Source organism: Pseudophryne corroboree, chromosome 1 (genome assembly GCF_028390025.1).
Source record: "Pseudophryne corroboree isolate aPseCor3 chromosome 1, aPseCor3.hap2, whole genome shotgun sequence".
Taxonomy (NCBI): Eukaryota; Metazoa; Chordata; class Amphibia; order Anura; family Myobatrachidae; genus Pseudophryne; species Pseudophryne corroboree.
Window position 1 is genome coordinate 427,604,952 of NC_086444.1, and position 14,339 is coordinate 427,619,290.

Here is a 14,339-nt window from a genome sequence, read left to right on the forward strand (position 1 = left end):
GCCTAAATTAGAGATGGGTAGCTCACTATTGAGCCGGCGCAGTGAGCGGCTGTTCTGCACTGACTCAGTGAAGAACCGCCGCTCACTGCGCCGGCTTTGTTCCACTTCCTAACTGTGAGCCGTGAGCTGTTCAAAAGAACCGTCTCTTTTCCGTGAGCTGAATCGTTCGGAACCGCTCACTGAAAAGAGCCGAGTTGCCCATCTCTAGGCATAATGGGGGTCATTCCGAGTTGTTCGCTCTGTATTTTTCTTCGCATCGCAGCGATTTTCCGCTAACTGCGCATGCGCAATGTTCGTACTGCGACTGCGCCAAGTAAATTTGCTATGCAGTTAGGTATTTTACTCACGGCATTACGAGGTTTTTTCTTCGTTCTGGTGATCGTAATGTGATTGACAGGAAGTGGGTGTTTTTGAGCGGAAACTGCCCGTTTTATGGGAGTGTGTGAAAAAACGCTACCGTTTCTGGGAAAAACGCGGGAGTGGCTGGAGAAACGGAGGAGTGTCTGGGCGAACGCTGGGTGTGTTTATGACGTCAAACCAGGAACGACAAGCACTGAACTGATCGCAGATGCCGAGTAAGTTTGAAGCTACTCAGAAACTGCTAAGAAGTGTCTATTCGCAATTTTGCTAATCTTTCGTTCGCAATTTTGATAAGCTAAGATTCACTCCCAGTAGGCGGCGGCTTAGCGTGTGCAAAGCTGCTAAAAGCAGCTTGCGAGCGAACAACTCGGAATGACCACCAATGGCCCTCATTCCGAGTTGTTCGCTCGCAAGGCGATTTTAGCAGTATTGCACACGCTAAGCCGCCGCCTACTGGGAGTGAATCTTAGCTTCTTAAAATTGCGAACGATGTATTCGCAATATTGCGATTACACACCTCGTAGCAGTTTCAGAGTAGCTTCAGACTTACTCGGCATCTGCGATCAGTTCAGTGCTTGTCGTTCCTGGTTTGACGTCACAAACACACCCAGCGTTCGCCCAGACACTCCTCCGTTTCTCCAGCCACTCCCGCGTTTTTTCCGGAAACGGTAGCGTTTTTATCCACACGCCCATAAAACGCCGTGTTTCCGCCCAGTAACACCCATTTCCTGTCAATCACACTACGATCGCCGGAGCGAAGAAAAAGCCGTGAGTAAAAATCCTATCTTCATAGCAAATTTACTTGGCGCAGTCGCAGTGCGGACATTGCGCATGCGCACTAAGCGGAAAATCGCTGCGATGCGATGAAATTTACAGAGCGAACAACTCGGAATGAGGGCCAATATTCGTAGTGGCTGTTTCTGGTATTTAGAGGGTTATTCAGAGTTGTTAGCAAACCAGAAAACTTAGCAATTGGGCAAAACCATGGCCCTCATTCCGAGTTGATCGCAGCAGGAATTTTGTTAGCAGTTGGGCAAAACCATGGCCCTCATTCCGAGTTGTTCGCTCGCAAGGCGATTTTAGCAGTATTGCACACGCTAAGCCGCCGCCTACTGGGAGTGAATCTTAGCATCTTAAAATTGCGAACGATGTATTCGCAATATTGCGATTACACATCTCGTAGCAGTTTCAGAGTAGCTTCAGACTTACTTGGCATCTGCGATCAGTTCAGTGCTTATCGTTCCTGGTTTGACGTCACAAACACACCCAGCGTTCGCCCAGACACTCCTCCGTTTCTCCGTCCACTCCCGCGTTTTTTCCGGAAACGGTAGCGTTTTTCCCCACACGCCCATAAAACGGCCTGTTTCCACCCAGTAACACCCATTTCCTGTCAATCACACTACGATCGCCTGAGCGAAGAAAAAGCCGTGAGTAAAAATCCAAACTTCATAGCAAATTTACTTGGCGCAGTCGCAGTGCGGACATTGCGCATGCGCACTAAGCGGAAAAACGCTGCGATGCGAAGAAATTTTTCGAGCGAACGACTCGGAATGACCTCCCATGTGCACTGCAGGGGGGGCAGATATAACATGTGCAGAGAGAGTTAGATTTGGGTGGGTTATTTTGTTTCTGTGCAGGGTAAATACTGGCTGCTTTATTTTTACACTGCAATTTAGATTGCAGATTGAACACACCACACCCAAATCTAACTCTCTCTGCACATGTTAAATCTGCCTCCAATGCAGTGCACATGGGGGGTCATTCCGAGTTGTTCGCTCGTTGCCGATTTTCGCAACGGAGCGATTAAGGCAAAAATGCGCATGCGCATGGTACGCAGTGCGCATGCGCTAAGTATTTTAGCACAAAACTTAGTAGATTTACTCACGTCCGAACGAAGAATTTTCATCGTTGAAGTGATCAGAGTGTGATTGACAGGAAGTGGATGTTTCTGTGCGGAAACTGACCGTTTTCTGGGAGTGTGCGGAAAAAAGCAGGCGTGCCAGGATAAAACGCGGGAGTGGCTGCCCGAACGCAGGGCGTGTTTATGACGTCAAACCAGGAACGAAACGGACTGAGCTGATCGCAATCTGTGAGTAGGTCTGGAGCTACTCAGAAACTGCTAAGAATTATTTACTCTCAATTCTGCTACTCTTTCGTTCGCAATTCTGCTAAGCTAAGATACACTCCCAGAGGGCGGCGGCCTAGCGTGTGCAATGCTGCTAAAAGCAGCTAGCGAGCGAACAACTCGGAATGAGGGCCATGGTTTTGTCCAACTGCTAACAAAATCCCTGCTGCGATCAACTCTGAATTACCCCCCATGTGCACTGCAGGGGGGGACAGATATAACATGTGCATAGAGAGTTAGATTTGGGTGGGGTTTGTGCAAACTGAAATCTAAATTGCAGTGTAAAAATAAAGCAGCCAGTATTTACCCTGCACAGAAACAATATAACCCACCCAAATCTAACTCTCTCTGCACATGTTATATCTGCCACACCTGCAGTGCACATGAGGGGTCATTCCGAGTTGATCGCTAGCTGAAAATGTTCGCTGCGCAGCGATGATGCAAAAAAAGGCACTTCTGCGCATGCGCAACGTACTTTCACAACGGCCGATGTTTCACACAAGGTCTAGCGAAGCTTTTCAGTCGCACTGCAGGCCGCAGAGTGATTGACATGAAGTGGGCGTTTTTGGGTGTCGCCTGACCGTTTTCAGGGAGTGTTCGGAAAAACTCAGGTGTGCCAGGTAAAACGCAGGCGTGGCTGGGCGAACGCAGGGCGTGTTCGTGACGTCAAAACAGGAACTGAACAGTCTGAAGTGATCGCAAGCGCTGAGTAGGACTGAAGATACTCTGAAACTGCACAAAATAATTTTGTAGCCGCTGTTCGATCCTTTCGTTCGCCCTTCTGCTAAGCTAAAATACACTCCCAGTGGGAGGCGGCATGGCATTTGCACGGCTGCTAAAAACAGCTAGCGAGCGATCAACTCGGAATGACCCCCTTGGTTTTGCTCAACTGCTAACAAATTTGCTGCAACTCTGAATTACCCCCATTCTTCCTTGTGGCAAATTTTAAAATAATGACACCTCTTCTTGTGCCTGCGGCTCAGTGCAATACAGATCCCATTCATGGTGGTTAATGTTTAATACACACCCTATTCTCTGGTGTACAATATAATTAACCTTCTTGGTGGATGGTACGCAAATTGCCTGTATTTGTGGGAAGCTAGATCTACATTATGCTAATGCAAGTATCCGTAGGGCGCCAAGTCGAAAGCTACATCCGCCCACTGTTTTTTGTTCACAACCACAACTGGAATAATTTGTATCGGCACTTGTACCTGCCCTGTACTGAGTGTAAGAGATCCCTTTGGTGTACAAAAGACTCAGAATAGTGCAGAAGTATAGCTACTCTCCCATGAGACTGAAGTTCTGTGTGTGACAGCAGTGTCTCCGCCCAGAAACGCCCATGTCACACCAAGACCTGTCCGACTTGGCTAGAAATGCACACAAATGAGTAAATTTTCCACTGCGCATGAGCAGTTTGCTAAAACTGGATATATGCTGCCATATAACGAGCTCTGTACAAGTCAAAATCAGGCATTACAGTGAAAGATGAAGAACTTGGGCCAGTGCTTAATTCATTTGTTTTCGAATAGGCGCTGAGTTCATCAACATCATCAGTGCCTCAGCTAGACCACGCCAAGGATTTCTTGTCTAGGGTCCCTCACCGTAACCACCCGGGAATCATACATATGAAAACGGCTCGCTTGCCTCAGCAAGCCCAAGATGCAGCTCAGGTTTTACTGAAAAGTAAGTGCGAGAGAAATCTTATTTATTTCTTAAGAGAGTCGCACAAAATTCCCAATGCATATTATCACTACTTGCTGCATTTTCAAGTGTTTTCTTTAGTTTTGGCCTAATGTAGCCAGTGGCGCAACTACAGGGTGGCTAGACCCCAGGAGTCCACAAGGTGAAGGTGGCAGTGTGTGCTTCCCAGCCACCACTGCACACGGGACACAGCAGTATTCAGCCTTTCCTTCCTATATATGCTCACCCCCAGTCTCCTGTGTAACTAACCAATGGGAGTCTGGGGACTGGTTTATACAGGAAGGAGAACTGAAGCTGAGTGCTGCGTAGGGATGGTATTCGGTGGGTTATCCATCGATGGTCACCACTGATGGATAACCTCAATGGTGTGAAACCATCTGTAAGAGAACTATCAATGGTTTCACACCCTGATGGTTACCCCTGCTGTAGTGTGCAATGAGTTGCGAGACAGTCAGAGAACAGGGGCGGACTTTGCGAATGTCAGGCGCAAGTCTAGGCTCTGTTTCAAATACCTCGGACAGGAAAAAAAAAAATTGGTAGCTCCATATAATTGATGGTTGAAAACTATGGGGTCAATTCAATTCAGCAACAGTTGAATAGCACCGGGAGTTTGCTCCCGACGCTATTCAATTCAGCTCCAGTTAAGTCGGCGATGGCCCGTTCGCGCCGACTTAACAGGTAGTTTTGTCGGGAGAACGGGCATTCTCCGACTTAACTACCCGCGGCGATGCTGATTCCCGACAGAATCAGCCTCGCGCCGGCCGCGCGGCAGCACTTTTGTTGGGTTTCTTCTCTCATACCCTGCGAGTAACCTACTCTTAGTGTACATAGACCCCTAAGTATTTACTATATGAGAACATAAGACATTTGCACAGGAGCAATTCCCAAACTGAAAAGGGCAAACACATATGCATGGACAAATGTATTGCAGATCAGTATTTTTGTAACTTTGGAAGTAATTTGGAGTTGGGTACATACCCATTTGCATAGTGAAATATCCATATTTGACCTGTGCATGCCTACCTCTCAACCAACACTCGGGTGTGGAATGGCTGACCGGTGGTAAGCATACCGGCAGCGGAATCCCGGCGGGGGCGAGTGTAGTGAGCCCCTTGCGGGCTCGCTGCGCTCAGGGCTTCTATTCCCACTCTATGGGTGTCGTGGACACCCACGAATGGGAATAGTCCCTGTTGGTCGACCGTCGGGATAGTGAGGGTGCGGGATGTAGGGGGAGGTCATGTGATTGTCCGTCTCCTGACCGCCGGTCACAGGAATACATCCCCCCAACACTCCCTTCCCCACTCACAGTACACTACCTCTCACCCTGCATACCCCTCCCCGCAAACACTACTGCAGCTACCCTGCACCCTCTCAATGCACACACTACACTACTTCTCACTGTACACACCCTCCCCTGCATACTACCGCCGAACAAGTGGATACCTTCAACTATCAACGGTCAACAGATAGCCGCTACAAGTGACATCACGAGATGCATAGGTTGTGCCACAGCTGCCTTTGCATCTCTGAAAAAAGGCCTCTGGGACAAAAAGGACATTACCATTGCCACAAAAATTAGGGTATTCAACATATCAGTTAGAACAAATTTACTTTATGGTTCAGAATAATGGCAATACTTAAAAACGACCTAACAAAGCTGGAATGTTTCCAAATGAGGTGCTTACGAAATATACTTCAAGAAAAACGAATGGACCGGAGAAAGTAAAACATTCTAAACTATGCAAAGACCAACCCACAGTTGAATCCTATTTCTCTGACGTCCTAGTGGATGCTGGGACTCCGTAAGGACCATGGGGAATAGCGGCTCCGCAGGAGACAGGGCACAAGAATAAAAGCTTTAGGATCAGGTGGTGTGCACTGGCTCCTCCCCCTATGACCCTCCTCCAAGCCTCAGTTAGATTTTTGTGCCCGAACGAGAAGGGTGCAGGCTAGGTGGCTCTCCTGAGCTGCTTAGAATAAAAGTTTAATTTAGTTTTTTTTATTTTCAGTGAGTCCTGCTGGCAACAGGCTCACTGCATCGTGGGACTAAGGGGAGAAGAAGCGAACTCACCTGCGTGCAGAGTGGATTGGGCTTCTTAGGCTACTGGACATTAGCTCCAGAGGGACGATCACAGGTACAGCCTGGATGGGTCACCGGAGCCGCGCCGCCGTCCCCCTTACAGAGCCAGAAGAGACGAAGAGGTCCGGTGAAATCGGCGGCAGAAGACAATCCTGTCTTCAGACTAAGGTAGCGCACAGCACCGCAGCTGTGCGCCATTGCTCTCAGCACACTTCACACTCCGGTCACTGAGGGTGCAGGGCGCTTGGGGGGGAGCGCCCTGAGACGCAATATAAATGATAATACCTTAGGTGGCAAAAGAATACATCACATATAGCTCCTGGGCTATATGGATGTATTTTAACCCCTGCCATTTTTACACAAAAAAGCGGGAGATAAGGACGTCGTGAAGGGGCGGAGCCTATCTACTCAGCACACAAGCGCCATTTTCCCTCACAGTTCCGCTGGAAGGACGGCTCCCTGACTCTCCCCTGCAGTCCTGCTTCAGAATCAGGGTAAAAAAGAGAAGGGGGGGCACTATTGGCAGCAAATGACAATATAAGCAGCAGCTATAAGGGAATAACACTTATATAAGGTTATCCCTGTATATATATATATATATAGCGCTGGGTGTGTGCTGGCAGACTCTCCCTCTGTCTCTCCAAAGGGCTCGTGGGGTCCTGTCCTCTATCAGAGCATTCCCGGTGTGTGTGCTGTGTGTCGGTACGTGTGTGTCGACATGTATGAGGAGGAAAATGATGTGGAGGCGGAGCAATTGCCTGCGTTAGTGATGTCACCCCCTAGGGAGTCGACACCTGACTGGATGATCGTGTTCAAACAATTAGGTGATAATGTCAACACTTTGCAAAAAACTGTTGACGACATGAGACAGCCGGCAAATCAATTAGTGCCTGTCCAGGCGTCTCAGACACCGTCAGGGGCCCTAAAACGCCCGTTACCTCAGTGGGTCGACACAGACCCAGACACAGATACGGAGTCTAGTGTCGACGGTGATGAGTCGAACGTAATGTCCAGTAGGGCCACACGTTACATGATCACGGCAATGAAGGAAGCATTGCACATTTCTGACACTACAAATACCACTAAGAAGGGTATTATGTGGGGGGTGAAAAAACTACCAATAGTTTTTCCTGAGTCAGATGAATTGAATGAGGTATGTGATAAAGCGTGGGTTTCTCCCGACAAAAAACTGCTAATTTCTAATAAATTATTGGCACTATATCCTTTCCCATCAGAGGTTAGGACACGTTGGGAAACACCCCCTAGGGTAGATAAGGCGCTCACACGTTTATCTAAACAAGTAGCGTTACCGTCTCCTGATACGGCCACCCTCAAAGAACCAGCTGATAGAAGGCTGGAAAATATCCTAAAAAGTATATACACACATACTGGTGTTATACTGCGACCAGCAATCGCTTCAGCCTGGATGTGCAGTGCTGGAGTCGCGTGGTCGGATTCCCTGACTGAAAATATTGATACCCTGGATAGGGACAATATATTGTTAACTATAGAGCATTTGAAGGATGCATTACTATATATGCGTGATGCACAGAGGGATATTTGCACCCTGGCATCAAGAGTAAGTGCTATGTCCATCTCTGCCAGAAGAACGTTATGGACGCGTCAGTGGTCAGGGGATGCGGATTCCAAACGACATATGGAAGTATTGCCGTATAAAGGGGAGGAGTTATTTGGGGCTGGTCTTTCGGACCTGGTGGCCACGGCAACGGCTGGAAAGTCCACCTTCTTACCCCAGGTCACTTCACATCAACAGAAAAAGACACCGTCTTTTCAAACTCAGTCCTTTCGTTCCCATAAATACAAGCGAGCAAAAGGCCATTCCTTTCTGCCCCGGGGCAGAGGAAGGGGAAAAAGACTGCACCATGCAGCCGCTTCCCAGGATCAGAAGCCTTCCCCTGCTTCTGCCAAGTCTTCAGCATGACGCTGGGGCTTTACAAGCAGACTCAGACTTGGTGGGGGCCCGTCTCAAGAATTTCAACGCGCAGTGGGCTCACTCGCAAGTGGATCCCTGGATTCTACAGGTAGTATCGCAGGGGTACAAACTGGAATTCGAGGCGTTTCCCCCTCGCCGGTTCCTGAAGTCTGCTCTGCCAAAGTCTCCCTCCGACAGGGAGGCAGTTCTGGAAGCCATTCACAAGCTGTATTCCCAGCAGGTGATAATCAAGGTACCCCTCCTACAACAAGGAAAGGGGTATTATTCCACGCTGTTTGTGGTACCGAAGCCGGACGGCTCGGTGAGACCAATTTTAAATCTGAAATCCTTGAACACTTACATAAAAAGGTTCAAATTCAAGATGGAATCACTCAGAGCGGTGATAGCGAACCTGGAAGAAGGGGACTATATGGTGTCTCTGGACATCAAAGATGCTTATCTCCACGTCCCAATCTACCCTTCTCACCAAGGGTATCTCAGGTTTGTAGTACAAGACTGTCATTATCAGTTTCAGACGCTGCCGTTTGGGTTGTCCACGGCACCTCGGGTCTTTACCAAGGTAATGGCCGAAATGATGATTCTTCTTCGAAGAAAAGGCGTATTAATTATCCCTTACTTGGACGATCTCCTGATAAGGGCAAGGTCCAGGGAACAGTTAGAAGTCGGAGTAGCACTATCTCAGATAGTGTTACGTCAGCACGGGTGGATACTAAATATTCCAAAATCGCAGCTGATTCCAACGACACGTCTTCTGTTCCTAGGAATGATTCTGGACACAGTCCAGAAGAAGGTTTTTCTCCCGGAGGAGAAGGCCAAGGAGTTATCCGAGCTAGTCAGGAACCTCCTAAAACCAGCCCAGGTGTCAGTGCATCAGTGCACGAGGGTCCTGGGAAAAATGGTGGCTTCTTACGAAGCAATTCCATTCGGAAGATTCCATGCAAGAACGTTTCAGTGGGATCTACTGGACAAATGGTCCGGTTCGCATCTTCAGATGCAGCAGCGGATAACCCTGTCACCAAAGACAAGGGTGTCTCTCCTGTGGTGGTTGCAAAGTGCTCATCTTCTAGAGGGCCGCAGATTCGGCATTCAGGATTGGATCCTGGTGACCACGGATGCAAGCCTGAGAGGCTGGGGAGCAGTCACACAGGGAAAAAACTTCCAGGGCTTGTGGTCAAGCATGGAAACATCTCTTCATATAAACATTCTGGAACTACGGGCCATTTACAATGCCCTAAGTCAAGCGAAACCCCTGCTTCAGGGTCAGGCGGTATTGATCCAATCGGACAACATCACGTCAGTCGCCCACGTAAACAGACAGGGCGGCACGAGAAGCAGGAGGGCAATGGCAGAGGCTGCAAGGATTCTTCGCTGGGCGGAAAATCATGTGATAGCTCTGTCAGCAGTGTTCATTCCGGGAGTGGACAACTGGGAAGCAGACTTCCTCAGCAGACACGACCTTCACCCGGGAGAGTGGGGACTTCACCCAGAAGTCTTCCACCTGATTGTAAACCGTTGGGAAAAACCAAAGGTGGACATGATGGCGTCACGTCTAAACAAAAAATTAGACAGATATTGCGCCAGGTCAAGGGACCCTCAGGCAATAGCGGTGGACGCTCTGGTGACACCGTGGGTGTACCAGTCAGTGTATGTGTTCCCTCCTCTGCCTCTCATACCAAAAGTACTGAGAATCATAAGAAGGAGAGGAGTAAGAACGATACTCGTGGTTCCGGATTGGCCAAGAAGGACTTGGTACCCGAAACTTCAGGAGATGCTCACGGAAGACCCGTGGCCTCTACCTCTAAGAAAGGACCTGCTCCAGCAGGGGCCTTGTCTGTTCCAAGACTTACCGTGGCTGCGTTTGACGGCATGGCGGTTGAACGCCGGATCCTGAAGGAAAACGGCATTCCAGATGAAGTCATCCCTACCCTGGTCAAAGCCAGGAAGGATGTAACCGCAAAACATTATCACCGCATTTGGCGAAAATATGTTGCGTGGTGTGAGGCCAAGAAGGCCCCTACAGAGGAATTTCAACTGGGTCGTTTCCTCCATTTCCTGCAAACAGGACTGTCTATGGGCCTAAAATTAGGGTCCATTAAGGTTCAAATTTCGGCCCTGTCGATTTTCTTTCAGAAAGAACTGGCTTCAGTACCTGAAGTTCAGACATTTGTAAAAGGGGTACTGCATATACAACCTCCTTTTGTGCCTCCAGTGGCACCTTGGGATCTCAATGTTGTTTTGAGGTTCCTTAAGTCACATTGGTTTGAACCACTCACCACTGTGGACTTAAAATATCTCACATGGAAGGTGACGATGCTGTTAGCCCTGGCTTCAGCCAGGCGTGTGTCAGAATTGGCGGCTTTATCATATAAAAGCCCTTACTTAATTTTTCATTCTGACAGGGCAGAATTGAGGACTCGTCCTCAATTTCTCCCTAAGGTGGTTTCTGCTTTTCACATGAACCAACCTATTGTGGTGCCTGCGGCTACTAGGGACTTGGAGGACTCCAAGTTACTTGACGTTGTCAGGGCCCTGAAAATATATGTTTCCAGGACGGCTGGAGTCAGAAAGTCTGACTCGCTGTTTATCCTGTATACACCCAACAAGCTGGGTGCTCCTGCTTCTAAGCAGACTATTGCTCGTTGGATTTGTAGTACAATTCAGCTTGCACATTCTGTGGCAGGCCTGCCACAGCCTAAATCTGTAAAAGCCCATTCCACAAGGAAAGTGGGCTCATCTTGGGCGGCTGCCCGAGGGGTCTCGGCTTTACAACTTTGCCGAGCAGCTACTTGGTCAGGGGCAAACACGTTTGCTAAATTCTACAAATTTGATACCCTGGCTGAGGAGGACCTGGAGTTCTCTCATTCGGTGCTGCAGAGTCATCCGCACTCTCCCGCCCGTTTGGGAGCTTTGGTATAATCCCCATGGTCCTTACGGAGTCCCAGCATCCACTAGGACGTCAGAGAAAATAAGATTTTACTTACCGATAAATCTATTTCTCGTAGTCCGTAGTGGATGCTGGGCGCCCATCCCAAGTGCGGATTGTCTGCAATACTTGTACATAGTTATTGTTAACAAAATCGGGTTATTGTTGTTGTGAGCCATCTTTTCAGAGGCTCCTTCGTTGTTATCATACTGTTAACTGGGTTCAGATCACGAGTTGTACGGTGTGATTGGTGTGGCTGGTATGAGTCTTACCCGGGATTCAATATCCTTCCTTATTATGTACGCTCGTCCGGGCACAGTATCCTAACTGAGGCTTGGAGGAGGGTCATAGGGGGAGGAGCCAGTGCACACCACCTGATCCTAAAGCTTTTATTCTTGTGCCCTGTCTCCTGCGGAGCCGCTATTCCCCATGGTCCTTACGGAGTCCCAGCATCCACTACGGACTACGAGAAATAGATTTATCGGTAAGTAAAATCTTATTATTAAAAGACAGCGTTTAAAGTGGTTTGGACATGTCTGTAGAATGAAGCCTAAAAGAATACCATACCAGTGCCTAAATACTGTAACACATTCCGGAGGAATGGAAGATAGTAAGTGATATGCTAAAGAAAACACAGCTAAAGTCGATTGCCCAAGATCTTCAACCATTACACTTCCATATTGATGATGCCAAGCAAGCCGCCCTAAACCAATCACAGTTACGTGTGATTATTAGAGATTCCCTGCCTTTGGCTGTCACAGTGCCAGCAAGCTTAGCCTACTGGTGCCAACGACAATTAAGTCACATTATAAAGCGATGATTGATGTTTTTCCACACTTCCACAGAACAATATACTGCTTCCCACTGCTGCTACCATTCCTTTCATGTCCGTACCAAAATGGTTGTGGCTTCTACTCCAAAGTCTTGCCTTAACATTGCATTCCTGGGAGTAAAAGGAGGGAAAATAAGTCTCCTCCCTGTCCCTTCCCCCGACTTGCATATTTAAGTCAGACTAATTACAATATCCCTCCCTGAAGTGAATTGCAGACTAAAAAAAAAACAAAAAAAATCCACATTCCTGACAATTGAATTCCTGGGAGTTTGCAAATTCCTGGGAGTTTGCAAATTCCCGACAATTAGATTTAAGTCAGACTAATTACAATATCCCTCTCTGAATTGAATTGTCGACTAAAAAACAAATTCCTGACAATCAAATTCCCGTGATGCACAGGAGTTTGTAAAGTCAGGAATTTGAAGACAAACTCTCACAGAATTGAATTGACCCCTATGTGCCATTACTAATAACGGGTTGACAAGAACCCTATGAAAGGTAGCAGAATGTAATGCTAGGACACCTGTGAGGAAATCGCCAGTGAATCCAAACACTTCAGTGGCAGCCCTCATGAAACTCCAGGAGATCCTGTCGACCGCCTTTTCAGCATTGACGGAAAGCATGTCGTTAGGAGATCTCCTGGAGGTTGCAACATGGATGAGGGCAGCCGCACATCTGGCATTATTCCCATCCTGGCGACCTGGTATAAAGCCGATTTAGTTTTAGTGGACCAGGGAGGGGAGGAGGGCATTCAGGCGATTTGCTATGATCTTTGCATATATCTCGAAATCTAGGTTAGGAAAGGAGACTGGTCTATAGGTGGCACAGTTAAACGGGTCTTTGTCATCTTATGGATCACATCAATCCTGGCCTCATGCATTTTAGGAGAGAAAGAGTCTCCTTGGAAAACATTGTTAACCACTTAACTGGCAATTTTTGCCCCACAAAACCGTTCAGAATTGGGTCATTCCACATGAAATCACCCCCCCCCCCCCCCAAAAAAAAAAAATGAAATGTCCACCACCCATCTGAGATTTTAACTAATTTGTTTTATTTAAGAGAGGATGTCAAAACAACAATTTCTGCCAAATATTATTATTATTATTATTACTACCAGTAATGTATATAGCACATAGGGCCTAATTCAGACCTGATCGTAGCCCTGCAAAATTTAGCAGGGCTGTGATCAGGCACACTGACATGCGGGGGTACGCCCAGCACAGGGCTAGTCAGAAGCCAATTAACGGGGCTGTTTCCGGGGATTCTGCTTCGCCTGCCGGAATGAGGGCCATAGTGCGCTGCGTGTGAAGCGTCATGGACAGATAACATGCGACCAAGCCAGCAAGTGGTTAAAGAGAGCGTGTAGGTGGGAGACAAGGTATGCACATTTTTCATTCATTACTGGCTCGTTCAGAAAAACCATGAGGCAGATGTACAATTAAAATTCTTTCTTATTAAATCAAGCTATTGCAGTGGGCCATCACTATTTTGTCTACATAATCAGTACTGGAATGAAGGAAGATCATTTGTTGGCAAGAGGACTCGGCTGTATGCAGTCACCTGCTTTACATCTGCACAGGGCAGAGCATGAGGACTGCTGAATGTGTGATTTTGGGAGTTCCTATGAATCATGTTTATAGAGCTCACCAGCATTTGTATGCAATAACTCAGTGTCACTGCCTTCTATATGCAGGCAGATAGTAGAAATGTTAAGTTTGAAAATGTCAGGCTTTTGGATTTTTGTGTTCCCAAAGACAGTGCTTGGGCCTGTTCAGAGGTGAGGTTAGAATGCAGGAAGCTGGGCAGTCATATATAACTCTTGCGCATGAGGTGTGGACAATGGCTAGTAGAGGAGTGTCACTGCAGAAAACTGAACTGGACACAGTAATGAAGAGGACCTGTCTGGAACGGGAACGTTAGTAGCAGGACTTGTACTGACAGTGCAGATAATTTATGCCGGTCTAGGATAGATTCAGAAAAGTTAAACAAGGACAGAAGAGGGTAGAGGTGCAAATGTCAAGCAGCCCAAATAACACCTGTGGCCTGTCCCGAAAAACAGGAAATCAAAATAAGTCGGTGGAGTTCAAAGGTCCTAAATTTCCAACATGTCATCAAATGAACCATATACATAGGGCGTTTCCTTATTGATATACAAATAAAACTTCCAAATTCTTTTTCACAATGTTTCCAAAAAAATGTGTAGTAACTTCTTTATATATAGTTCACACCCTAACACACACTAGGCTTTAAGGAGTCCTAATAACCTTCTGTTCATATGAGGACGTACAGTACTCGCTTAAATGGTGAATGTGAATGTGCACATACAGGTATATTTATACTCTTTCTATGGTGATTCCAACA

General features: G+C 47.5%; 1 protein-coding gene across 2 annotated transcripts in view; it reads left to right on the forward strand.

Annotated features, from left to right (window-relative positions):
- Positions 1-14,339, forward strand: part of METTL17 (methyltransferase like 17) — a 71,413-nt gene that overhangs the window by 1,954 nt on the left and 55,120 nt on the right. For both annotated transcript variants that reach the window (XM_063913454.1, XM_063913455.1), the window contains exon 2: positions 4,018-4,171. In XM_063913454.1, coding sequence (XP_063769524.1) covers positions 4,018-4,171 — 154 coding nt within the window. The remainder of the gene's footprint in view (positions 1-4,017; positions 4,172-14,339) is intronic.